This window comes from Cannabis sativa, chromosome 8 (genome assembly GCF_029168945.1).
Source record: "Cannabis sativa cultivar Pink pepper isolate KNU-18-1 chromosome 8, ASM2916894v1, whole genome shotgun sequence".
Classification (NCBI taxonomy): domain Eukaryota; kingdom Viridiplantae; phylum Streptophyta; class Magnoliopsida; order Rosales; family Cannabaceae; genus Cannabis; species Cannabis sativa.
In genome coordinates, this window is record NC_083608.1 from 33,837,100 (window position 1) to 33,862,745 (window position 25,646).

At 31.5% G+C, this 25,646-nt stretch overlaps 2 protein-coding genes across 2 annotated transcripts; one reads left to right on the plus strand and one right to left on the minus strand.

Moving 5' to 3' along the window:
- The first annotated feature begins 3,342 nt into the window (after positions 1-3,342).
- On the plus strand, positions 3,343-4,854 carry LOC115700139 (uncharacterized protein At4g26485). The gene is made up of 3 exons (XM_030627701.2): positions 3,343-3,805; positions 3,910-4,111; positions 4,241-4,854. Exons 1-3 carry the CDS (start codon positions 3,649-3,651, stop codon positions 4,353-4,355), a joined length of 474 nt encoding a protein of 157 aa, XP_030483561.2. The 5' UTR covers positions 3,343-3,648; the 3' UTR covers positions 4,356-4,854.
- A 46-nt stretch (positions 4,855-4,900) lies between these two features.
- On the minus strand, positions 4,901-8,385 carry LOC115700896 (protein high chlorophyll fluorescent 107). Its single transcript, XM_030628563.2, has 8 exons — positions 7,773-8,385; positions 7,503-7,646; positions 6,908-7,213; positions 6,752-6,811; positions 6,266-6,511; positions 5,991-6,101; positions 5,718-5,894; positions 4,901-5,615 (listed from the first exon to the last, which is right to left on the minus strand). Exons 1-8 carry the CDS (start codon positions 8,271-8,273, stop codon positions 5,268-5,270), a joined length of 1,893 nt encoding a protein of 630 aa, XP_030484423.1. The 5' UTR covers positions 8,274-8,385; the 3' UTR covers positions 4,901-5,267.
- Positions 8,386-25,646: the final 17,261 nt, after the last annotated feature.

Genomic DNA, 25,646 nt, shown 5'->3' on the forward strand with positions numbered 1-25,646 from the left:
TTTGTTTATACTTATAGTATGATGTATTGCTTATTTGATTTTTTCATTAGTAGATATTTTGGTATGTTGTCTCCTTACGTGTTCTTGTAAGTTGACAAACTTACTATAAGGTTGCATACTTATGAGAATTGTGCAGAGAAACTGCCAAAATTTTTACTAATAAATTTTTTTATTTTTTATTTAAAAATTAATATAAAATTTTTACAATCATTTTAAAATTAAAAAAAATATTAATATTCATTTAGATATATAAAAATAAAATTAAACATAATTATTAAGGGAATATACTCATTTAGTACCTTGTGTTTTTATGAAAAACATATTTGGTACCCTATGTTTTCAATTATACTTGATTGGTACTTCATATTTTTAAATTGTACATATTTGGTACCTTAAAATAAAATTTAATCAATACAATTTTATTAATTTAACCAAACAATTTTCAGTTATATGTAATCAAATAAATAAATTAGAATTTAGAATTCATAAAATTTTAGACTATTGATAGTATTGATTAAATTTTATCAAAAAAATTTAAATTTAGGGTACCAAATAAGTATAATTTTAAAATACAGGGTACCAAACTTGTATTTAGATAAAACACAGGGTACCAAATGTGTAGACACCCAATTATTAATAATCATTTTAACTTCATCACAGGACCATAATTTCCAACCCCCAACTCTAATAAATTCATCATCAATCATCTTCCATAACTCCTTCCTAAAGTGTTCTTTCCCCAAATTTCTCCTATCCTTTTAAGATTGCACCAACATCAAACACAGTGAAATACTTTATCACTCATCAATTTCTATAACAGCAAAATTAAAATGACAAGAACAATAATAGTTCCATAACAAAACCCATAAAAAAAATACAAAAACACTTGAAATGCTCTGTTCGACATCAAGCAAAGAGAAGCAGAGAAAAGGACACTTCGAGGAGGGAGACAAAGTGAAGGAGATCCATATCTAAGGGTTGCGAACCTCGTGGTGAAGTTTGTTTTGGTCATAGAAAGTCGGAGCATCTCCATTCGACTCTAAGAAGAGAGAAGTTGAGAAAGAGATGGAGACAGTGAAGAACGTGAGGGAGAACCAACATTGGGGTTCTCAGATGCTCGCAATACTAGTGACATCGTCATGATTGCTGAAACTTCGTCGTTTTGTTAGGGGTTGCTGGTGACGATTGCTGATTGAACTAGATCTGATTAAAAGAGTTGATTTTGAGTGAGTGGGTCTCAGATTGTTCTTTATGTTTGTGTCTTTTTGCTCCTTTTTCTTTTGTCGCAACTGACTAATGAGGAAAGTGATGATGATGAAATAGTGTTACTCTTATAAATGTATATGAACATGAGTTTCATGATTTTTTTTTTCAAAGGTATGAATTTCAGAAGGAAGAAAAAAAGGATGACGAAGAGGATGTATATTTTAATTTTTATAGGGTTAGAGCTTTAGTTTTTGGGTTTTAATTAATGATTTTTCTATTTTAATTTAATTAAAATATGAATATTAAATATTTATTATTTAAATTTGATTTTAAACTATTTTTTGTTTTATTTTTAATATTTTAAATTGATTTACAAATAAAAAATTAAAATTAAATGATTTGAACTAATCACATAGTGACACGTGGACACTGACTTGTCACATAACAGTCAGGTACCTACACAAGTTTCACACTAGTAACAAAATGTATTTTTATCGCCAAAAATACGACTTAAGTACTTATCTGTTACTCGACATAAAACTTAGATATTTATGCCGCAAATTACTCTTTGTATATTATGTTTTTTGTTAAAGTTAACCGATTCCTAATATTTTTTATGTTGTTTTATTTTTTTTCTAGCTAACATATTTAAAGATTGACCAGAACCATGAGTTGCTAATAAGTTGCAAAGACTGTGTTGTATTCTATTTGCTTTGTTTCGTAGCTAGTATTTTATTTAGTTATTTTAGAAACCGGTTCTTGAATTATTTATTTCAATAACCAGTTTTTGATTTAGTCAATTCAAGAAATTGCTTTTTAATTTAGTAATTGTTGATTTAGTTAATTAAATGAACTATTTTTTTTTATTTATTTATTTTATATAACATATTTTTGTGTGTTAGTTTTTATATTGGTTGCTTTGTAGAACCAATCTTTTATCTCAAAGTTTTAACTAGTTGATAAATCACTACAAAAAATGTCACTTTTCCTAGTACATTTTTGTGCTGGCAAAAGTTTGGTATTGCCCTGGTAAAATAGAATTTACTATACTGATGTGTTGGCAAAAGGGATTGGTAAATCAACATTGGTATTAGAACTTTTGCCAGCACAAAATGAAAAGTACTGGCAAAAATAATTTTTTCCAGCGCGTAAATGCGCTGGTAAAATTTAGATTTTAGCCACTGCAAATGTGCGCTGGTAAAAGTAATAGCAAACTGTGCTGGTAAAAGTAACATTTCTTGTAGTGAATGTAACCGATTTCTTTATGTCATATTCTAACATCCAACTCTGACATCTAACTCCAATGACGATGAAAACTCTGATGAATTTTTTGACGATGATGACAACTCCAGGGAGTTGTCCGATGACTTTCCGACGACAATGACAAATTTTGGGGAGTACGACAAACTCCGGTGGTAATGACTACTCCGACGACTTTTGTTGTGCGACGACGATTGCTCTAGAGACGATAGCTGCTCTGACGACTTTTTCATCGATATTTGTTCTTATAAATCTTGTTAACTTTATTTATGTTGTTTTATTGGGGTTTCTATTTTTTAAATTATATATATATATTTTTTTTAAAATTACTATATTTTGTATAATAAATTTTATGTCCATAAAAATGTAAATTATTTATTTTTTTTTTTTTCATATTTTTGTAAATTCTAAAAAAATCACAAAAAATATGTTATATATTTTAGTTAATTATAATTCATATTTATAATAAAAAAGTGTTATTTATAAATATAGTGTCCAAAGATGAAACGATTTGTTGTTTGTTATTCAAAGAAATGTACTAATAATTTTTGTAGGATATACATAATAATTTTTGTAAATGGTGCAATTGCGAATTGATGATAAATGCGCATGCTCTACTATCTCTTAAATGGTGCACTTAATAATTGTGGTCTATATTCATGTGGAAGCCTGATCGATAGTTCAATCAGATTCAAACGCATCGTGATACTCTATGCCCCTATAGCTAGCTAGTTTTCATTATCTCAAATACATCCTTAATTTTGCCGGGCCGTTTCAAAATCCAACATTAAATTTATAAGAATTTGTACTTAGTATACATACATACTACCAGCATTGCTATTGGGCACCAGTGGTGCCTAGCACCTTCTAAATGTGTCGACTTGTAATTGGCTAGCGATACTCTATAAAAATTATTATATTAAACTATATGGGACCCGATACTTAATTGCACCAATAGCGATATTGACACGTAGGAGGGTGCTAGGCACCAGTGGTGCCCTTTAGCATTTCTCTACATACTACATATATGAATTTATATTCCAACCCACACATGCATATTCATCTATATCTAGTTCGTTTTAAATAACTGCTTAACTATATATGTGTATATATATACATATATACTCTGTCTGCCTAGTAAAAAAAATTAGAGTTCACCTCAAATTGTAGGAAGAAGTAAGAATGATTAGTAGTACTGAAATAAAGAATCAGATCGGAGAGTATATGAATTGTGAGAAAATATTACTTGTTGGAGAAGGTGACTTCTCTTTTTCTGCCTGTTTAGCAAAAGCCTTTTGCTCTGCCAAGAATATGGTCGCAACATCATTGGATACTCTAGGTTCGTTCATATACCTATACTACATATGCCATAGAAATTAATTTCACAAGTTGTTTGATTTATCTTCAATTTGTATATATGTATGTATGTATGCATATACGCAGATGTGTTATTGAGGAGGTATACCAGTAGTGAAAGTCATTTGAATGAGTTAAAGACAAGAGGTTGTTTGGTTTTGCATGAAGTGAATGTGCATCACATGAGCCAACATCCCGCCCTTAAACACATGGAATTTGATGTTATTGTTTTTAATTTTCCTCATGCGGGCCATTTCTGTCTAAATGAATCAAACCAAACTCTCATTCAGTAAGTTTATTTATTAATTAATGTCACTCTCCTCTCTTTTATATCATAACTTATTCTTCTTGTAAAATGTTTTTAAGAATATTTGAATTATATATTAACTGATGGGAGTATATATAATAAAAATAATAGGATGCACAAGACTTTGATAAGAGGTTTCTTCAGAAGTGGGAGTAAAATGCTGAAGGAAGGTGGGGAGATCCACGTGGCACATAGGGATGACAATCCTTACAACAAATGGGGCTAAGAGGAGCTAGCACAAAACGCACGTTTGATTCTCAAAGAAAAAGTGTCGTTTGTGAAAACACGCTATCCTGGCTACAATAACAAGAGAGGCAGTGTTATCCGAGGCAACAAAGAGTTCCCTCTACAAAACCCTTTCACTTTCAAGTTCTCCGTCAGTATTGATCAAAATTAATTTTATTGGAAAACATGTACTCTTCGAAAGATCATTGTTAACAAACTCACGAAATCTGCAGCGTAGGATTTCGAAGATTAGTTATTTGTTGTATAGGTTATAACAGCTGGTATTAAAGTAGTCTTTACTTATTGTTGACTTTGACTCTATATATTATAAAGTAATATATCCACAAAATTGCAGACCAACATATGTTAGCTTCTCCATTTCAAATATATATGTACGTATTTTTCTTGATAGTTTAAAATTCTTGCTTTTTCTATTATTTCCTCGTCGATTTGCATGGTAGTCTGGCGTGGATAGTATACAGAATACAGTTGTACAGATATATCCCTATAAATTTTTCAAAAAATAAATATAAAGTATAAATAAACTTCTTGTAAAGTGTCAATTTCTTTCTTAATATGTTCATTAAGTTGCCACAAAAATACGCTCTTGAGGAAACAATGAAGGATTTCTTAATTAATTACAGACTTAAAAAATTGTAACTTTATCTAGTCAAGGCCCTTACATTATGACAGTTAACTGATAACTAGTCGTGTTCAAAGTTGATTTCATGCTTTACAGATTAACCAACAATATTACATTTAGACTTTCAAGGATTTTATATTGTAAGATAAAATATGTGCTTTTGCGAGTGAAGAGGAACGACTGGGTAATAGATCAAATTAATAATATATCACTGTTGAGCCGTCTTATAGCTTCATAATCTGTTGTCTTGATGAGGCTCCGTGAGCGGAGTTAGGAAGACACTCTGGAAAATTTCCCTCTTGATCTTTTTGCGAAGTTTGTTCTTGTCTTTTCCAACAAATAATCCAGCTTATTAGGGTCTAAATACAATCTTTCAGTGATAAAAGCATCTACATCGAAGCCACTGTCACTTTCCTTGTAGTTGTCATTAGAGTAAACACCAATTGAGTTTTCATCGGTGTAGTTATCGTCAATGACAGCCATTCTTCTCAAGGAATCTTGAGGTGCAGTGGATGGGTTTTGGTCTAACTTTAAGAGTCTCTTTACACTATCAATTGCTGGGTCTATGATATCTAGGAATCCCATAACCCATGAAGCATCATCGACAACTTCAGTACGCTGCAGCAACCGAAATAAGTATGTGTAAGTCTATTTTACTTATAATTATACACAACAATTCTTTGACATAAACAAGAGAAATTTGTTGTGGTAGTAAATAACCTGCTGGAAATAGAGATTGCGGATTTCCTCAGCACGAATGGAATTTCCTTGATCCTCCTCAAATGCTGCCCATGTCATCCATGTGACGAAACTCTGAGAATTTATATTTAGAGAGGATCTAAATAATCTACGAGCTGCAGATAGGTTGCCAATTCTTTGTTCTAGGACTCCCCAAGCCTACAGCAACATGTATGAACATTACTTCAAATGGGTCTATTCCTATTTTTCAACCACATCCGGATGAATAATTTCACCAAATTATATGGCAGTTACCTGTAGGCATCGCGCAGCAGTATCACTAGTCGAGTCAATAGACAATGCCTTTTGGTATAATTCCCTAGCTGTGGTTATGTTTCCTTCTTTCCACTCCATCCATCCCCATGCCTTAAAAAAATCACATTTTCTCATTTATACAGATTATTCCTAATTCATATGTGATATGCATAACATACAGAGCACCATTATTTCATAATTCTCACTATTCAGTGCACAACATAGCTAGCTATAATAAATTTGATCGGTAAGTGTTTGCAATTTGAGATTCTTACCATCCATACTGGTTGGTGAGTTGGGTCTAATTCAGATGCTCTTTTGAACAACACTCGAGAAAGATTTGCAGTTGAGTGTTTATATTCCAATAAAGCAAGAGATTGAAGTAGAACAGGATCCCTTGGATTAAGTGCATGACCTATCTTTAAAAGCTTTCTTCCCTTATCAACATTTCCAACATTGGCTTCAAAAACTCCCCAAACATGCCATGCAAATCTATTCTTGGGGCTTGCCTGGATAGCTTTCTACATTATAAAAGAAGCAAAGTATTTAACTAATTGCACGGCAAGATAATTTTCAACAGCAATATATAGGTAAGTGATAGACACAGATACTACATTTTAGTAACTGGGACATCTTAATAAAACCTCTAGTTTCTATGTAACGACGTGATTCTTAAGTTGTTTAGTAGCTTCAATTCTACTATAGTGAAATGGAAATGGAAGTAATGGTAATGCTATAATTTGGAGATGAGAAATATTCACCTCAAAGAGTCGTCTAGCAACTCCATTATTTTCCTGTTGACTCTCCATTTGTGCCCATGCCTGTTTCAAAAGCACCCGAAAAGTAAACAATATTAATAAATCATTAAGAAAGTTACTGTAACCAAGAGAATAATGCATGCAGAAAACAATACTTACCAGCCAACTAGCACAGCTTTTGGGATTACACTTGGTGGCCTGCTTGAACAGATATCGAGCCTGCTCAAAGCGATTTGCTTTCGCTTCCAGCAATGCAAGCGTTTGGTATATGTACTCATTTCCTCCACAAAATTTAAGAGCTTTAGCCAGAAGACTCCTTGCCTTCCTGATATTCCCCTGTTTCAGCTCAAGAACTGCCCAACCATGCCAGGCAGCAGTATGCCTTTTGTCAGCAACAGTGGCAGCATCAAATAATTCTCTTGCCCTCCTTATATTTCCCATACTTTTCTCTAAAACAGCCCAACACTGTTGAAGATGACAATAACATAGTCAAAATAGAACCTAACAAATAAATGAAATAATAACACCCACAACTGAATTTCTCAACAGTGAAATTCAAGACTACTGAAAGAGGACTGGTTCTGTTTTGACTGAACCCACCAATGAAAAAAAGACTATGACAACTCAATTAAACTACATTTGATTTTCTTAATTATCAATTGAACAAAGAGAGTACAATGTACACATATCACTTGCTCAGTTTAGTAAGCTTTTTGTTTTTCAGTAAACAAAATCGTGATATGTTTAAACGAACCTGCCAGATAAAGGGGTTCTCTCCCTGAGTAGCTTGGCAACCTTTCTCATAAACAGCTCGAGCTTCCGCAGTCCTTGATTGCTTGCTTAAAGTTTTCCCCAAAACCACATAAGCTCGCCCATCTTCTGGCCAGTAGCTTATACACTGTTCTTCCAAGCAAAAACCACACAAAACACAATCACTCTCTTCTCCATCATCAAATTCCAAAAACAACTAACAAATAAACAAGCACCATTAAAGTACAGAACATGGGCTGGCAGAAGATTAAACCTTTTGAAGAATTTCCTCAGCTTCGGCAAATCGGTAACTCCTGTTTAGAACCTTGGCCTTATACAAAGCCAAGTCCAAATTCACCGGCAGAGGCTTCCCCTGCAAGGAGCCCGACTCAACCCTCTCCCGGGGCTCAAAAATCGGTATCTTCTTTGCAAACTTCGCAAGTCCATCGTCGATAGCTGCCGTAGATTTCAACCCATCTTCATCATAGTCTCCAACTGAGCTCTCCATTGCCGGTCGGCGAACCACGAGAAAGTCTTCCGGCGAGGAGTCGGTGGGCCTCTTCGAAGCTACTTCCTTGGTCGAAACAACGGCTGCGGCGGCATAAGAAGTGGAATCAGAGTAAGGAAGCGCGGAGGCGTGGTCGATGACTGGAGCGGAAGAGGAATCTCTGGAAGAACAACGCGGAATATGGAGTGTACATTTGGAGAGGTTCGTAGGGTTCTGTGAAGTGAAGAAGAGAGTAAAATTAGGGTTTGAAGAAGGAAGAAGGTGCATATTGCTGTGTATATCGGAGCTCAAACTATGGAAGAAATGTGAGGCAGGCAGACGAAGAAGAAGAGAAGAATTCAAATTACAATTATACCCTTCTTCTTTCTTTTTACGTAAATTTGTTAAACTTATGTTTTATAATTAAAGTGAATTAGAAAATAAAAAAGCATAATTAATTTCAATCTTAATTAAAAGGACAGTTTTGTACTTTGATAAAAACGGTTAACAGTATTATTCCAAAAAACAACGGTCAGCATAGGATCGGCCACGTGTTTCACTTTATGCTATGGCTGTGCTTCAAGAGGAATATATTATTAATTTATCATTATTATTATTTAATTTGGGCCTAAGTGAAAAGAATGAGCTATTTGAGAAAAAAAAAACTGTAAATTTATTAAGACAGATCAATAAGTAGAAGTTAGACAGATCAATTGACACAATAGTTTGCAACCATTTCAAACAACCTCATGATCCTAATACATTTAAATTTCTTGGAACATAAGATAGAGATTAAGGACGGCAATTATACCTGTGGATTTGGGTACCTGCGGGTATCCGCTCCTAATGGAGCGGGAGCGGGGTTCGACTTTTGGAGGCGAGAGTGGGTGTGGGTTTAAATGTTCATACTCGAATCGGAAACAGGGCAGGGGTGGGGAATAGATATCCGCCGCGAACTCGCCCCGATATGTTATATGTATAAATTTAAGTTTTTAAGTCATAACTACTACAATTAAAATAACTTCATGTTTTAATTTTTTTATTGATTATAGTAATGAGACATTTCAGTTTTCATGAAAATGTCTACAGTAATGCATATTAATAATTACACTTAACTGTTTTACAAAAATGATACTTAACTATTTATTTTCAATTACCAATTTTGTATTTGCTAACTCCATTTACTATACATACTAGAGTAAATACCATTTTAGAACCTGTATTTTGTAAAAGTTACCAATTAGACCCTTTGTTTTGTTAAATGACAAAATGGACCCTGTATTTGCAAAATTATACAAATAAGACCCTGAATTGATTTTTTGTAAAAATAAAACTTACTAAAAATTCGATCTAGAGATGTTATGATAAAACTAGTTACATTTTCTGTATCTGTTCGTGTTAAAAATTATCTTAAAGTTGATTGTATTAAAAAATAAAATTATTGAAAATTGAGCTTAGGGTCTTATTTTTACCTTTTTATAAAACATAGTGTTCATTTTGTCATTTAACAAAATAGAGGGTTCAATTGGTAACTTTTATAAAACACATGGCCCAAAATGGTATTTACCCTACATACTATATGTAATGGGTACCCGATAAGAATCCTTCCTCTGTTAAGTAATTCCCGTCCCGTCCCGTCCCGTTTTAATTTAAACGCGTATTGGGCGGGTATAGAGTGAATTTAGGAAGGGGGTATAGGGATGGGGGAGCGATCCCTGCACCCGTCCCATCCCGTTTACATCCCTAAGAGAGATACGTTAGAAAATAAAGATAAAGAGACAATGACTTATCTTTCCATCTATGTTTCACTTTGTTGACTAAAAATTTCACAATCTAATTCAACCAGAGAACAATGAAAAGCTCCACCAAAGAACACCAAATCAAACCTTTATCTAAAGCTTTAACCTCCCTTACAATTCTTCACCACAACTCCAAAACTAATTCTCATATTCTTTTCATCGATAAAGGTATCCACATTAAATTATATTTTTCGAGTGGAGATAGCTTATCATCCTAGCTAAAAACTCCTCTACAAAATTTAGATTGATTTTGTAGAACACAATCAATAGTGTTATTAAAACCATCCAAATTGTTACCTTGTGCTTTAACATAATCCTGAAGAAGAAAAAATCACCCAATTTTCCACATATGCAATATTAAGTTTCTTATTTTTAAACAAAATATTATTACGATTGCTCCAAATCATCCAAGTAATATTGACAAAAAAAATCTTCTTTCTTAAAGTTTTCAAATTTTCTTAATAAAAATTCTTTAATATTACAATACTAATCCATATTATAGAATTGATGAAATTTAGTATCCCTCCATGTAGATTTAGCTTTGGAACACTCTAAGAGGGAGTGCCAGATTCCACTTTACTGTTGATGCTGAAAAATAGTCAATACTAGCTCGTTAGATTGACGAGATAAATAATAAGTTAAGTAAATATTAAAGAGAGACACACATAATTTATAGTAGTTCACTTCCCATGTCGTGATGGTAATAAAATTACGTCTATTTCGAATTTTTATCTCTCACGATAATTACAAGGGAATTGACTGAGGAAATAGCTTAGATTTTTAGAGAGAAATTAGATAGAGATATCCTGACCTTATGGGAACTTAGTAGAATATAAAAAATGAGCTGGTGGAGCTCTCCTTTTATAGGGAAGGAGGTCCATTAAAATAATAATAAAATAATACAAAAAATATGAATTAAAATATTTTTGGATGATCTTGACCATTGATGATGATCTAATGCTAAAATTGACTCTTAATGAAAATTTTTACTTTTCGGAGCTTGAATCACATCTGTTGGATCGTTTTTGGGTAATCTGTGGAAAAAATTACACTTGTCTTGAGAACAAATTTTTTACTTGAAATCTTCAAAATTGCAATATGGGTGTGAGACATGACTTGAAATTTTTTGAAAGATATTTAAAATACAAGTTGAATCACATCAATCGAATCAATATTGAGGTAGTTATGGTCGTTTTACTGAAAGTTATTCAGCACCGAGCACCTGTATTCTTTGATGCCTAAGTGATATATTGACATCACTTAGACAATTTATTAGTTTTGGTGAAGTCACTCACCAGTTCTCAGAGATGTCGTTTTTTTGTGAAATTAGGTAGACTTAAAACTCTCTAATTTTGTCGATATTCCCCCTTGCCGAAAAGGTAAAATATCAAACTTGTCACAAGTCGTGGCTCTCGTTTACTACAAAAATAGTCAAGACAGAACCATAATTAGATAAGCAAAACCCAATGCACAAGGCCACATGTCAACCTGGACGATGGGTGCTCCTCGGGGGAGTTCTCGGGGCTCGTTTTGATACTTCTAAGGCATTCGAGATTGAAAAAAAAGTCTCCTACCCCATTTTTGACAAAAATAAGAAGAATGTCTGGAGAAGAATTTGTGTTTGGTGAGTGAAAGCATGCAAACCAAGCCATACATCAACCGGGGCACAAGGCCCATCGCCCATGTTAATCTGAGTGTTAGGGCCCCGTTTTGGCTCCCAACGGATCTTGTTTCCGAGACCACTTGTATCTTCGTTATTTCTGTAAATAGAAAAGATGTCTGGAACACTTTTTTGGAGAAGCACTTGGAACTGGCCCAGGTTGATAAAATGTAAACCTGGGCAATGGGCACTAGGCCCAAGCACTAGGTCCACTTAGGTTCTAGGTCCCAGTTTTGCCCAAAACACTCGTATCTCAATTATTGGTGAAAACAAAGAATATACCCAGAAGACTTCTTAGGAAAAATGTTTGGAAATGGCCCAGGTTGACAATATGTCAACTTGGGCATTGGGCCCAGCACTAGGTCAACATGGCACTGGGTCCCAGTTCTGACTCCCAGACGGCTCTATTTGTTTCCTAAAATCACCCATATCTTAATTGTTAATGAAAATGGAGAATATACCCAGAAAAATTTGTCTTTACTGCTATTGGAAATGGCCTAGGCTGACATTATGTCAACTTGGGCTGGGAGCTAGCACCAGGTCACCTTGGGCACTGGGTCCCAGTTTTGGTCTCTAGGTTGATTTGTTTATTTCCTAAAAGAACTTGATTCCTAGTTTTGGATGGAAACAAAGAAAATGCTTGGGATAATTCTTCAATATTGTGGTTAAAGCTCCCCAGGTTGACAATATGGGCACTAGGTACATCACCAAGAGGCTTGAGCACCAGGTGCTCCAAACGAAAAATGTTCTGATTCTGATTCTAATACCTCTAACATGTTTGTGATAAGTCTTATTCATGTCTAAGTAAAACTTTTGAGCCATTTGCACTAAGACGAACCCGAAAACTAAAACCCTATCTCGAGATGTGAACTTAGGCGTTGAGTGAAACCCTAGGCGCCCGAGTCAACTTCTGGGATGCCGATTTGTCTCTTTTTAGTTTCCATGCCTCAGACTTGGATTCTTCTTGTCTTTTTGGTTTAGGATACTGAAGGATGGTGAGTTGGAAACAACTTGGCGGGATCCAAACACCCATTCCATAGTTCCTGAAGTCTACTTGGGTGCAGGGCTAAGGACCCCTCCCAGGTTGACTTGTATGACTTGAGACTACTCAACTCTGTAAAATGTTTTCCTTCTTTCCATGTGTTAAACATTGATGTCTATGTCATCAGGGCTAGTTTTCATGTAAAAAGTTTCCCCCCAAGTCAGCTTTGCACCTATGTGAGGCTTACTTCATGACGTAGACTAAGACCATTTCATGTGAAACTATCAGGTGGGCATCAATTTCAAAAATCTTAGAAATTTTTTTCTGATTGTCTTGAGTGATTTCGTTTGATTTGTGAGACTTCTAAAATTTATCAACACTAAAATTTCAAAACCAACTTTGATCTTCAACTATCTTCTTAGCATTGGCTCTCTTGTCACACTATGCGTTAAGTAGATATAGATGTAGTCTTTGTTCTCTCCTAGGTTGTAGCCTTGGAGTTCTTATTGGAAATTATTTTACCATGATCTATATTTACTAACATGCATGTTGATTATAAATCTTTAGTCTAACAACCTAAATATGAATATTCCTAAAATGATAAATAAACACGTATAAAGTTTAGAAAACCTTACAAAAATGGCAGCAAAATATAGTGTCTCCTTCCATTCAGTTCTCTAACCGTTAATCCTTTATGTTGCAAAGTATGATCAAGAACTGAACCTGGATCTTTTCCTCCTTCGATTTTGTTCATCGCAGTCTTCCACATAGGCATGAGTATCAACTTGAATAGTGTGGGCTGATACTCAAATCACATTTGAACAATATTGAGAGTGAGTTTTTGCTAGTAAATTTCGAAATAGAAGAAAGAAGATAAGAGAAAATGTTATCTGACATTGAATTAGGGTTATCTGTCTCTCTTCTCACCACTTTCTTTATATATGCTTCACTTAGGGATAGGTTAGATGAGATGGGCTTAAAATAAATACTTGGGCTAAAGTCTAACTCTAGGGTCGAAGTCACTTATGGGCTTTATGTTGGGTTTTATGCCCTAAATAAAACTCATTTCAATATAATCAGATTTACTTATTAATATAGATCAGAAATAACATTTAATGTTGCATGGTTCACATGATTTATTTCATGATTATATGTACATAATGTATGAATTCATCTGAAACCCTTTTCACATACTTGATCCTGTTTATTGTGTTGTCAACATATTGGAAAGTAAACATGACTATGTGAATAAAGTTTTCTAGATTTATCAGACACAGGGTTTTACTGATATGATAATCTACAACAGAGTTTACTTGCATTTGGAGAAATGCTATGTTCTTTCCAGAGCATTGGTTAAAGTAAAGCTCAGGTTGGATGCATGGAGTATGCATCGGAAGGGACCGATATTGAACTTTGACTTAGATTTATTAAACTTACTGTAATATCTATTCAAGTCAATATCGCCTAGTTGATCCTAGATCAAATGATCTTAATCCTGTTATGATTAGGCTCAATCTCAAGAGGCTATTCGTGTTCTTTGATTTGTTAGTTAAGCCTACTTTTGGGTCAGGGTGATACGTAAATTTTTGGAACACAGTAGTGCAATTGAGTGGGAGCGCTAACATAAACATGGAATCTCTAGCTTCTATATGGCGAATAGTAAGTAAAGGATGATCTCCTTCGAGCTTGACCAAACGAAAATAAATGGTGGAGTACTCATTTCACATAAGCTGAAATATCATTTATACGGGTTAAGTGTTTTAAGGATAAAATACATTGTAGGGTGTAACGGTAATCTAATCCCTTTACAATGTAGATCATTCATATAGAGGATCATTGATCAAATTAGGATTATAACAATGGATAACTAATGATGTGTCTATATGGTGGAACATATAGAGCATTCTATATACTGAGAGTGCAATTCTAAGTTCTATGCGTAGATTCAACGAAGAATTAATAAGTCAGTGAATTTAGGTTATATATTCTTGATCTGCTTATTGGAAGCTCGGTTATATAGACCCATGGTCCCCCCGTTAGTTGAGATAATATTGCTTGTAAGACTCATATAATTGGTTTTGATTAATCAATTATAATTCTCAAATTAGACTATGTCTATTTGTGAATTTTTCACTAAGTAAGGGCGAAATTGTAAAGAAAGAGTTTTATGGGCATATTTGTTAATTATGATACTTTGTATGGTTCAATTAATAAATATGATAAATGACAATATTATTTAATAATTATTTATAGTTATTAAATAATTAGAATTGGCATTTAAATGGTTAAATTTGAAAATTGGCGTTTTTGAGAAAATCAGATGCAAAAATGATAAAACTGCAAAATTGCAAAAAGTGAGGCCCAAATCCACATTGCTTAGGGCCGGCCACTTTTATAGGATTTTTCATCTGATATTTTCATTATTTTAGTGCCAAATAATTCAAACCTAACCCAAGTGGAATGCTATAAATAGATAGTGAAGCCTTCAGGAAATTTACACTTAACTTTCACACTTTTCCTTCAGAGAAAAACCTGAGCCTTCTCTCTCTATACCTGGCCGCCCACTCTCTCTCTCTCTCTTCTTCCTTAAGATTTCGAAATACTTAGTGATTAGAGTAGTGCCCACACACAGCAAGTGATACCTCAATCCTAGTGAGGAAGATCGTGAAGAAAGACTTTCAACAAGAAGGAGTTTCAGCACTAAAGAAGGAGAGAAAGAGATCCAGGTTCAGATATTGATAATGCTCTGCTACAGAAAGGAATCAAGGGCTAGATATCTGAACGGAAGGAGTCATATTATTCCGCTGCACCCAATGTAAGGTTTACTAAACTTTATATGTGTTTATTTCATCGTTTTAGAAGTTCATATTTAGGGTGTTAATCAACATACTTGTGAGTAGATCTAAGATCCTGGTAAAATAATTTCCAACACTTTAGAGTTAGATTTTTTGCCACTTTATTTCAACTAATGAAACTAAAATGTCTTTTCTAATTTTAGTACTTTTTTCACCTAATTATTCAAATAAATAATTATCAAATAAAATACAATTTAAAAATATTTATTAGTTAGACCTGCAAAGTGTACGAATTAACAAATGAACTATTATTTCTCTTTTTTTCTCAAAATTGTCCAAACTTGGTGAAAATTCTCAAATAAGAGATAGTTTATTTTCAAATTCTAATTGACATATTAAATCAATTAGTTAAGTCTACAAGATGATATTATCTCAGACAATGTAGAGACCATGGGCCTATGTAATTAAGCTCTTAATAAGCAGATCTTGAAATTTGTCGAGTAAATTTTCTAACTTATTAATTCCTTCTTATTCCATTATAGATTTAAAATTACACTCATAATTACATAGAATGCTCTATACACCAAGTATAGATACGCCATCAATTATCTACTATGTCAATCATAATAATTATTGATCCTCTATAGACGGTTTACATTGAGTAGGGACCAAATTACCATTTTACCCTTCAATATATTTTATCCTTAAAACACTTAGCTACTTGTAAATGATATATCAGGAATCTAATATAATTATTGAAATGAGCGCTCTATCATTTATCATGTTAAGCCAAGCTCTAAAGAACCATTGTTTCACTTCTAATAAACATATAAGATATAAATTTATATATCTATGATTAACACTCCCCTTCAATTACACTACTGAGTTCCTAAGATGTAATTATGGGCTAGTCCTACGGTAAGGTGGTAATGAACAAGTCAAGGAACTTGTGCAATATAACTAAGCTAAAGTTTAACCATCTCAAGATTGAGATCAAATGATGTATGATCAACTAAGTGATATTGACTTAGAAAAGATATAATGGTAAGTTTATGATATCTTTTCCACTGTCAATATTGGTCCCATTCGATGTATAGTCGATACATTTGATCTTAGTTTACTTTACTAATGCTCTAAAAGAGACATTCCACTCAGCTAAGTGTAAGTAAACCTTATCGTTGATTATCACATTAGTGTAAATCCACGTCACTAATAAATTGTGGGACTAAATAATTTGAAATATATAATCACAATTACTTTCTATTTCTACTGTGATTACATCATTGTAATTGTGAATAATTATATGTTTGGGATTTAATAGAACTTATATATTAAACTTATGATCATATATAAAATATTTGAACAAAGCATATGACAAGGTCAAGATATGATTTCTGATCTTTATTGAAAGTAAATAATATTACAATGAAATTGAGTTTTATTTAGGACATAAAATCTAAACATTTCTTTAGTGTTTCCTTAGTTGTATTTGTTAGGTTTTATGCCCTAAATAAAACTCTTTACAATCTGATTAGTTATCAATATAAGAAATTTGAAGTGATTGATGTTTGCATGAATTTTACGTGCTAATGGTTTAATATGTTTAATATGTTTATTACATTCATACACACAAAATCAGTTAAATCCAGATCATATGTTTATTCACAATTACAGTATCGTCAACACAGTGGAATGTGTTTGTGATCATATGAATCAAAAGTTTTGGTCCCTGTTTCATCAGTGTTATTGGATTTACACTAATGTGATAATCAGCGATGATGTGTACTTACACTTGGAGTAAGTGTTATGTTCTTTCCAGGACATTAGTAAAGTATACTAGTTTCGAATGTATGGAGTATACATTGGACTGGACCGATATTGCAACTAAGTTAAGATATTACAAACTTACCGTTATACATATCTTTCCAAGTCAATATCAGTAGTTGATCTTAAGATTGAAAAGAATCTAAATCCTGATATGCTTGGGCTCAACTCAGGAGTGCTATTCATGTTCTTTGATTTATTAGTTAAGCCTACTTTTGGGTCAGGGTGATACGTATATTTTGGGAACATGATAGTATGATTGAGTGGGAGTGCTGAACATAAATATGGAATCTATAGCTTCTACCTGCATGTATAGAAGTTAAGTGATGATTCCCTTCGAGCTTAGCAAATAGAAGTAAATGGATGAGCTCTTGTTTAACTGACTAATTATTAGATCATTAAACACCATTTACAGGTAGCTAAGTGTTTTAAGGGGCAAAATACATTGAGGGGTGAGAACGGTAAAGAAATCCCATCTCGATGTAAATCATCTATATAGAGGATCTTTAAATCACAATAAGATTATAACAATGGTTAAATGAGATAGTATATTGGTATCGTGAAACATACAATATGCTCTATATAAGTCTGAGAGTGCAATTCTAAGTTCTAAGAGTGGATTCAACGAAGAATTAATAAGTAGGAATTTACTTGGTAAATTTGGTTCACTTATTGGAAGCTCAGCATATAGATCCATGGTCCCCATTCTAGTTGAGAACATTCGCTTATAAGACTCATTAATTGATTCGTGATTGATCAATTATAATTCTAAAGTTAGACTATGTCCGATTTTATGAATTTTCACTATTCGGGTGAAATTGTAAGGAAAAGAGTTTTCTGGGTTTATTTATTTATTAATGGACTTTATATGTCTAATTAATAATTAAATTAAATGACAATATTATTTAATAATGTATTTTAATTATTAAATAATTAGTTTTGGCATTTAAAAGGTTAGAATTTGAAAATTGGCATTTTTGAGAAAATAGAGATAAAATTTGATAAAATTGCAAAATTAAGTGGGGCCCATAACAACACCTATGGCCGGCCATTTAAAAGGATTTTTCAAATTATTATTTTATTATTTTAATGCCAAATAATTCTAAACCTAAACCTAGTAAGTTGCCTATAAATAGAAAGTGATGGCTCATTCACAACATATGCTTTCATTAGCTTTCTGACAGAAATTTCTCTCTTCAGAAAAACTGAGCCTTCCCTCACTCTCTACCTTGGCCGAAACCTCTCTCCCTCTTTTCCTTCATCTTTTTCGTGACCCTAGTGAAAGAGTAAGTGCCCACACACAGTAAGCAGTAACTCAATCATAGATTGGAAGACTGTGAAGGATCAAAGCTTGAAGAAGAAGGAGATTCGGGCTCAGATCTTGATTATACTCTGCTACAGAAAGGAATCAAGGGTTAGAGATCTGAGTGGAAGGAGACATTTATTCCGCTGCATCAATGTAAGGTTTTCTTAACTTTATATGTGTTTATTTTATCGTTTTAGAAAGTTCATATTTAGGATGTTAATAAACATACTTGTGAGTAGATCTAAGATCCTGGTAAAATAATTCCCAATAACTGGTATCAGAGCCATGGTAATTGATTTACTTGCATGTAATTTGGACTTTAAAACGATTGTTTGTATGTTCTTTGGATGGTATTATGTTGTATTGAGTGTTATTTGATGATTGATTGATGATTATGAAATTTTCGTGAAAAATAATTGTTATTTCGGTTCTGGAATTATTTTTATTGGATAGTATGGAAAAAATTAAGCAAGTTAGCCTTTTACAGAACTCAATTTGGATTTTATTTGAATTAGTTATGATTTTTTGAAGATTTGACAAAATCGGAAATTTTGTCTTGATAGTTTCCTGCGATCGCAGAACTGTCCGTACAGTTTCGAATTTTTTCAATTTTCTTCAATTTTTCATACCTTTTCATGGAATTAACTTCCAATTTTTTGTATGGTTTTATATATATACTATTACTATTCCTAATTCAATTCTAATTATCATTTTGAATTAATTTAATTTTTTTTTAATTTAATTCAAGATATTAGTGTAATTTGAATTTGAATAGAACTAGTATTTATCTTTTTGCTTAAAAATCTATCTTATTTTTAAATTTGATTATATTTTTTTTTTAAATTTAAGGTCAGATATTTTTTTGATATTTAAAATATCTTTTAAGATATTTATAATATCTTTTAAGATATTTAAAAATATCTTATCTTTTAAGATATTTATAATATCTTTTAAAGATATTTATAATATCTTTTAAGATATTTAAAAATATCCTATCTTTTAAGATATTTTAAAAATATCTTATCTATTAAGATTTTTTAAATCTTTTTAGATATTTTGACCTTATTTAAATTTAAAATAAGATATTTATAATCATGTAATTTTAAATAGATATAAGATATTTTGCTAACTTTTAAATTTTGTTATTTTATTTATTTAAATTAAATTTAAAAATCTGAAAAGATATTTTATTTATCTTTTCTAATTTTTATTTAATTTTTATTTTTAAAATAACATTTATTTTTTAAAAAGTAGTTAGCAAATTTTGAAATGATATTTAGGTTGGTTGAAACCTAATTTTTCAAATAGTAGGTTTAATTTTAAAATTTTTTTTTTTTAAAATAATTTCGAAATTTTAAATATTTTTTATTTTTTTTTATTTCTTCGAAATTAATTAATTTTTTATTATTTTTTTTTCGAAATTAATTATATTTTATTTAATTATTTATTTTTCGAAATTATTTATTTAAAATTAAATAAATCCTACTTCCAACTATCCAGCTAACCTTGTTGCAGGAGTATGTGTTTTTAGCTTGTATGTAAGTTTTAAAAACCTATTATTACTTGATTGCAAATAGCCATGGTTACTTTTTGCTGCATCTAATGATCCGATGGCTCCTTGGTCAAGTAAATAATTTGTAACAGGTAAATTTTACAATCTTCTTTCATCTGTGTATGACCTAGCAACATGATAGGATCCATCCAAAGTGTGCCTGTGTGAGCCTATATGTTTATTTTATTATATAGATGCATATAGGTTGTTGCTAAATAAAATGTCACACCATGATAGTTTTTATTTAGGTCCATTTAGTTATTGGACCTATTCAATTAATAACAGTTATTCCTTTTAAGGTTAAATTCCTCTCTTTTGGGCCTTGTGTGAGAGTTGGGTGCCATAGAAGTGGGTACGACATACTGAACCCAAAGACACCCACTCACATGAACTACCCCAATTGTGAAGGCCCATTTGCTCGATTTGAATAATCGTACTAGGTTAATTATAATAGTTTGACCTAATAAAATTGAATTAGCAACATAATTAACTTTTAAAATATATGAAAATTTATTTTCATTTTAATATTTTAAAGTTAATTTTAAGAAAAACACTTTTAGTTTAGATATTATTTCTAGATAAACTATTTGTATTTTTCTTGTATTTAATTAAATATAGAATTTTAACTAACTAAGATTCTTTCTGGAGCTTATTTAATTAAATATTCCTATTTAAGTTATAAATTAGTTGTATCAACTGATTTTTCTTAACTAACTTAAATTTGAATATTTGATTTAAATTTTAAATCAAGTTGAGGAATCTTAGGCATTAGTTATTAAAGATTCTTAAGATATTTTTTTTAAGTTAATATCTTTTCAAATATTAACTTAAAATTGGAATATTTTAGATATTTTTTGATTGATATTTTTTAAATATTAACTTCAAAAGATATCTTTAAATTAAGTGGTTACAACTTAACTTATGATATTTAATTAAATCTAGATTTGAAATTATTTAAGTTTTAGATTTTTTCTATATAACTTAAATTAGATATTTTTTCAAATTTTTGAAAAGATACTTAGTCAAATAAGATATTTTCTAGATAGTAATTTCTAGACTACTTATTATTTCTAATACTTATATAGGAAAATATTATACTTTTGTGAAATTAATTATTTAAATAATTAATTTTGGTACAATTTTATTAAGTATATTTTTCCTAGTATTAAATAGAAATTAATAATTAAGGCTTCTCTAAACTTAATTATTATTTCTTGAATGTAATATATTTAATTAACTTGAAAATCTAAATATCTAAGTTGATTTTCATCATGATACTTAAATATTTAATGATTTTTCATGACACTTAAATTAAATCGAAAATTATTTTTAGGTTGAAATTTAATTTTTCAACTTAAATTTAAATAATTTTCAAAATATATATTTTTCTTTATTTTATTAATCAATTTCGAAATTGCATTTTAATTATGCAATATTTTCGAATTTTTTTTTGAAAAAATAGATTGAGTTGTAAATTAATTATTTATTTTAATTAATTCTTGGACCAACTCAAGTCAATGATTTTTTCATTTAATAGATTAATTTAAAATAAGTGAATTTAAAATATATATATTAGAAATTGAATTAACTAGTCAAAAGAATATCTAGATAGGTGATATTTTTGCTTGAAGTATTTCTTTTCTATTTTTTATTATTTTCGAAAATTGTATAATTTTTTTTTTTATATACTTAATTTTCGAACCCAATAAATATATTCTCAAAGGAAATTTTTAAGTTGTTAATTATTTATTTAATTCATCTTAAATTAATTTCCTTAATATTTATATTTAAGATTATTACTAAGATGGAAATAATTAATTTTATTTCAATCACCATCTAGTATAATTTTATAAATATTATATTAAATTCTTATTTTTGAATTTTAATTCTTAAATAGAATTTAATGAGATTTATTTATTAGAATAATAAGAAAATACATTTTAAACAATGAGCTTTATTATTATTAAGATATTCGATCTCCATTGTGGGTTTTACACCGCGTTTGTTTTAGTGAGTAATCCTCCCTAATGGAGGAACGTTCATTAGCAATTTCGCACCGTTTAATCTCGCATGATAAGTGGTTTGTAAGTGTTTTATATGGTATAGATCACCCTAATGGTGGCGACCATATTTGACTTGCAAATTGCGAAACAATGGTAGAAGCTCATGAGATAGAATAGCCTTGACTCTCGCCTAAACGGGACAACGCTGGATTCTGATCTTGATCGAATAAAAGGTTGCTAGAATGTTTAACATTTTAGATGAGCTGACAACTCTATTCAATGGATGGTAGCTTTGACTCTCGCCTAAACGGGACACTGATATCAGTTTGTTGAAAACCTTGGAAATTATTTAGGATTGAATTTTTAAGTATTTTCTCATATCATTCCTACTTGCTATGTGCTTATAATTTCTGAATTGATTTTGTGTGTTAAACCATTATTAATTTCTATTTGTTGATTTCTATTATTTTGTAGTATCCTGTTTGTCAAAATGAATCCCATGTTATCACTGTTGACTGAAAATAAGCTGAATGGATCTAACTTTAATAAATGGAATGAGAACATTAATATTGCTCTCATAGGAGAAAGTGCCTTGTTTGTTTTAACTGAGCCGTCACACGAAGTGCTCAGGGATAATGCATCCAAAGCTGTGAAAGAAAAGTATGAGCGTTGGCAGAAGGCAAATGACAAAGCTCTATACTTTATGCTTTCTAGCATGGTTGACACCCTCAAAACTCGGTTTTCTAAAACTGAGAAGGCTGCTGAAGTTATGACGAAGTTAAATGAGCTATTCGGTAAGGCATCACTTCAGTCACGCTTTGACGCGACTAAGAAGTACATTAACGCACGGATGGAACCTCATCAAAACGTGCGTGATCATGTCCTCCTCATGTCCAGTTATTTCCAAGAAGCCCAGGATCATGGTGCTGAAATGGACAGTGCTACTCAAGTTAGTCTTATCTTGAACAGCCTGACTCCAGCATTTCTACCATACACATCAAATTATGTCATGAATAAGAAGGAAATTGACTTTCATGAATTAGTCAATGACCTTCAAACTTATGAAAATTTGATTGGAGGACCCAAGAAGAAAGGGAGTAAACCTCATCCTGGTAATGGTAATGGGACGATGAAACCTGAAGCAAATGTCGCCTCTGCTTCAAAGCCCAAATCGAAGAAGAAGTGGAAGAACACCAAGAAGCGAACAAAAGCCAATAAAAAGGCTGCTCCTTCTGGTGATGCTACACTTAAAGGAAAGTGTTTCCACTGCAATGAAAAAGGTCATTGGAAACCCCAGTGTCCTAAACTTCTTGCAAAGAAACAAGGTATTTCCATTAATAAACTTTAAGAGTTTTAGTGAATTATTATCCAATTGGATTTATGATTCTGGACTAAACTTTGTTTATTTGTTTTCTTCTTCTGATAGGCCAAGCTACTTGAACTCAATTGAGTTGGGTCAAGCTAAGCCAAAGGGTGAAATCGTCCAGATGAAGATGAAGCTCTTCAATTTGAATTAATTGTTTTAGTTTAAAACAATTTGGATTTCAAATTTTAGTTAGGGATATTTATCCCTGTTTCTCTCATATTGTTGCAATATTTTTTTTTATTATTAATAAAGTTTTATTTTTTTTAAATTCCCTATTGCAATTTATGAGATTGAGCTTCATTTAATTCTATCTTCATCAATTATTACCACATTATATTTATATGTTTGTATGTGTAAGTGTTTTTATTATTGATACAAATTCTATAATATTTACAACTCTTCATAGAGTTATATTATATAAACACTAGAAATTATTTCTATGTTTATCAATAATTGTTCATTCTCATACAATTATTAAGAATTTGTTTAATAAAAGGATCTTATGATCTGATAGGGGTGGAGAAAAGTTAAGAAAACTATGCAGTTCAACGATCTTTTATATCTAATGAACTCTGGATAGTATTCAACTCCACATAAACTCTATCACACTTAGAGAATCATGATCTTTACAACCTTTAGGGGTGGATCATAATCTCTATATACTTAGGGGTGGAGGTTATCCATAGTACCCTATATGTATATTCTTAGGGGTGGAGTCTATTCCACAATTCCCTATGAAACACATATCTTGTTTAAACATAGAAGTAATATAATGAGTTAGCTATTGTCAATATAAATTCTTGATCTTGATTGTATGTTCCATTTCGATTTTACTGTTGTAAGTAAAAGTATGATACCTTTGAAAGTTCTTTGTTAAAGTTTCACATTACCTTAATTGAGTGGGAGAATTTTAAAGTTCTATACCCATCTTCATTAGGTTGATAATTGTGATAGGTACTTAAGAACACTACTGAAAAGCAAATCTAACCATTCACATGGATAGGTATAGCTTATCAGAATTATGAGAATAAGATAAAGAACTCTAGTTCAGTCCATTCGAATGACTTGAACCAAGAATTCTTAATCCTCATAAAATTTGATGGTATCTTAATTTTGATTACTTTATCTCTGGCATGTATTTTTCACTTCAAATACTAGTCTGCTATGTTGATGACTTAGTCTTAACTTAAAGTTTCAGACTAATACAAAAGTCACAACTAGGTAACTCTCTAAACAATCAGAGGTTAAAAGTATTATTTAACCAGACATCTGCTATTGAGTGGGAGCTATCTGAGATGTAATCAAATAGGGAACATTAGAAGATATTCAAGAAAGATTTATGAAAGTGATCTATATGTCAGATATTAAGGAACTGTGTATCAGTTGTCTTTGTATCACACCATCTAATTTCGAAATTCTTAAGATGGTGCTTACTTTGGGGGTGGAGGAATTATTGTATAATAATTCAAGCTCTACCAGAGAAGAACTATAACTTGGTCTATTCGAAAATACCAGAAAGTTATATCACTGAAGAAAAGTCTACACTGTATTATCTCAATTACATATTTTAAAATATGAGAGATATGTCCTCTCGTTAATTCGGATGTACTTTTAAAACAGTAAAGATTTCAGTATCCCTTGATGAGTAAAGCATATAGTAAAGGATGTTTCATAAGAGTATTTATGAACTAGTTTCCAGAAGTTTGGGTGGATTCAAATATACTACACTTGATCTAAAGATCAAGACATCAGATTGACCTATTTGCACAGTTTGTTTTATATTAGTGCAAGTGGGAGTTTGTTAGGTTTTATGCCCTAAATAAAACTCTTTACAATCTGATTAGTTATCAATATAAGAAATTTGAAGTGATTGATGTTTGCATGAATTTTACATGCTAATGGTTTAATATGTTTAATATGTTTATTACATTCATACACACAAAATCAGTTAAATCCAGATCATATGTTTATTCACAATTACAGTATCGTCAACACAGTGGAATGTGTTTGTGATCATATGAATCAAAAGTTTTGGTCCCTGTTTCATCAGTGTTATTGGATTTACACTAATGTGATAATCGGCCGATGATGTGTACTTACACTTGGAGTAAGTGTTATGTTCTTTCCAGGGACATTAGTAAAGTATACTAGTTTCGAATGTATGGAGTATACATTGGATCGGACCGATATTGCAACTAAGTTAAGATATTACAAACTTACCGTTATACATATCTTTCCAAGTCAATATCGGTAGTTGATCTTAAGATTGAAAAGAATCTAAATCCCGATATGCTTGGGCTCAACTCGGAGTGCTATTCATGTTCTTTGATTTATTAGTTAAGCCTACTTTTGGGTCGTGGGTGATACGTATATT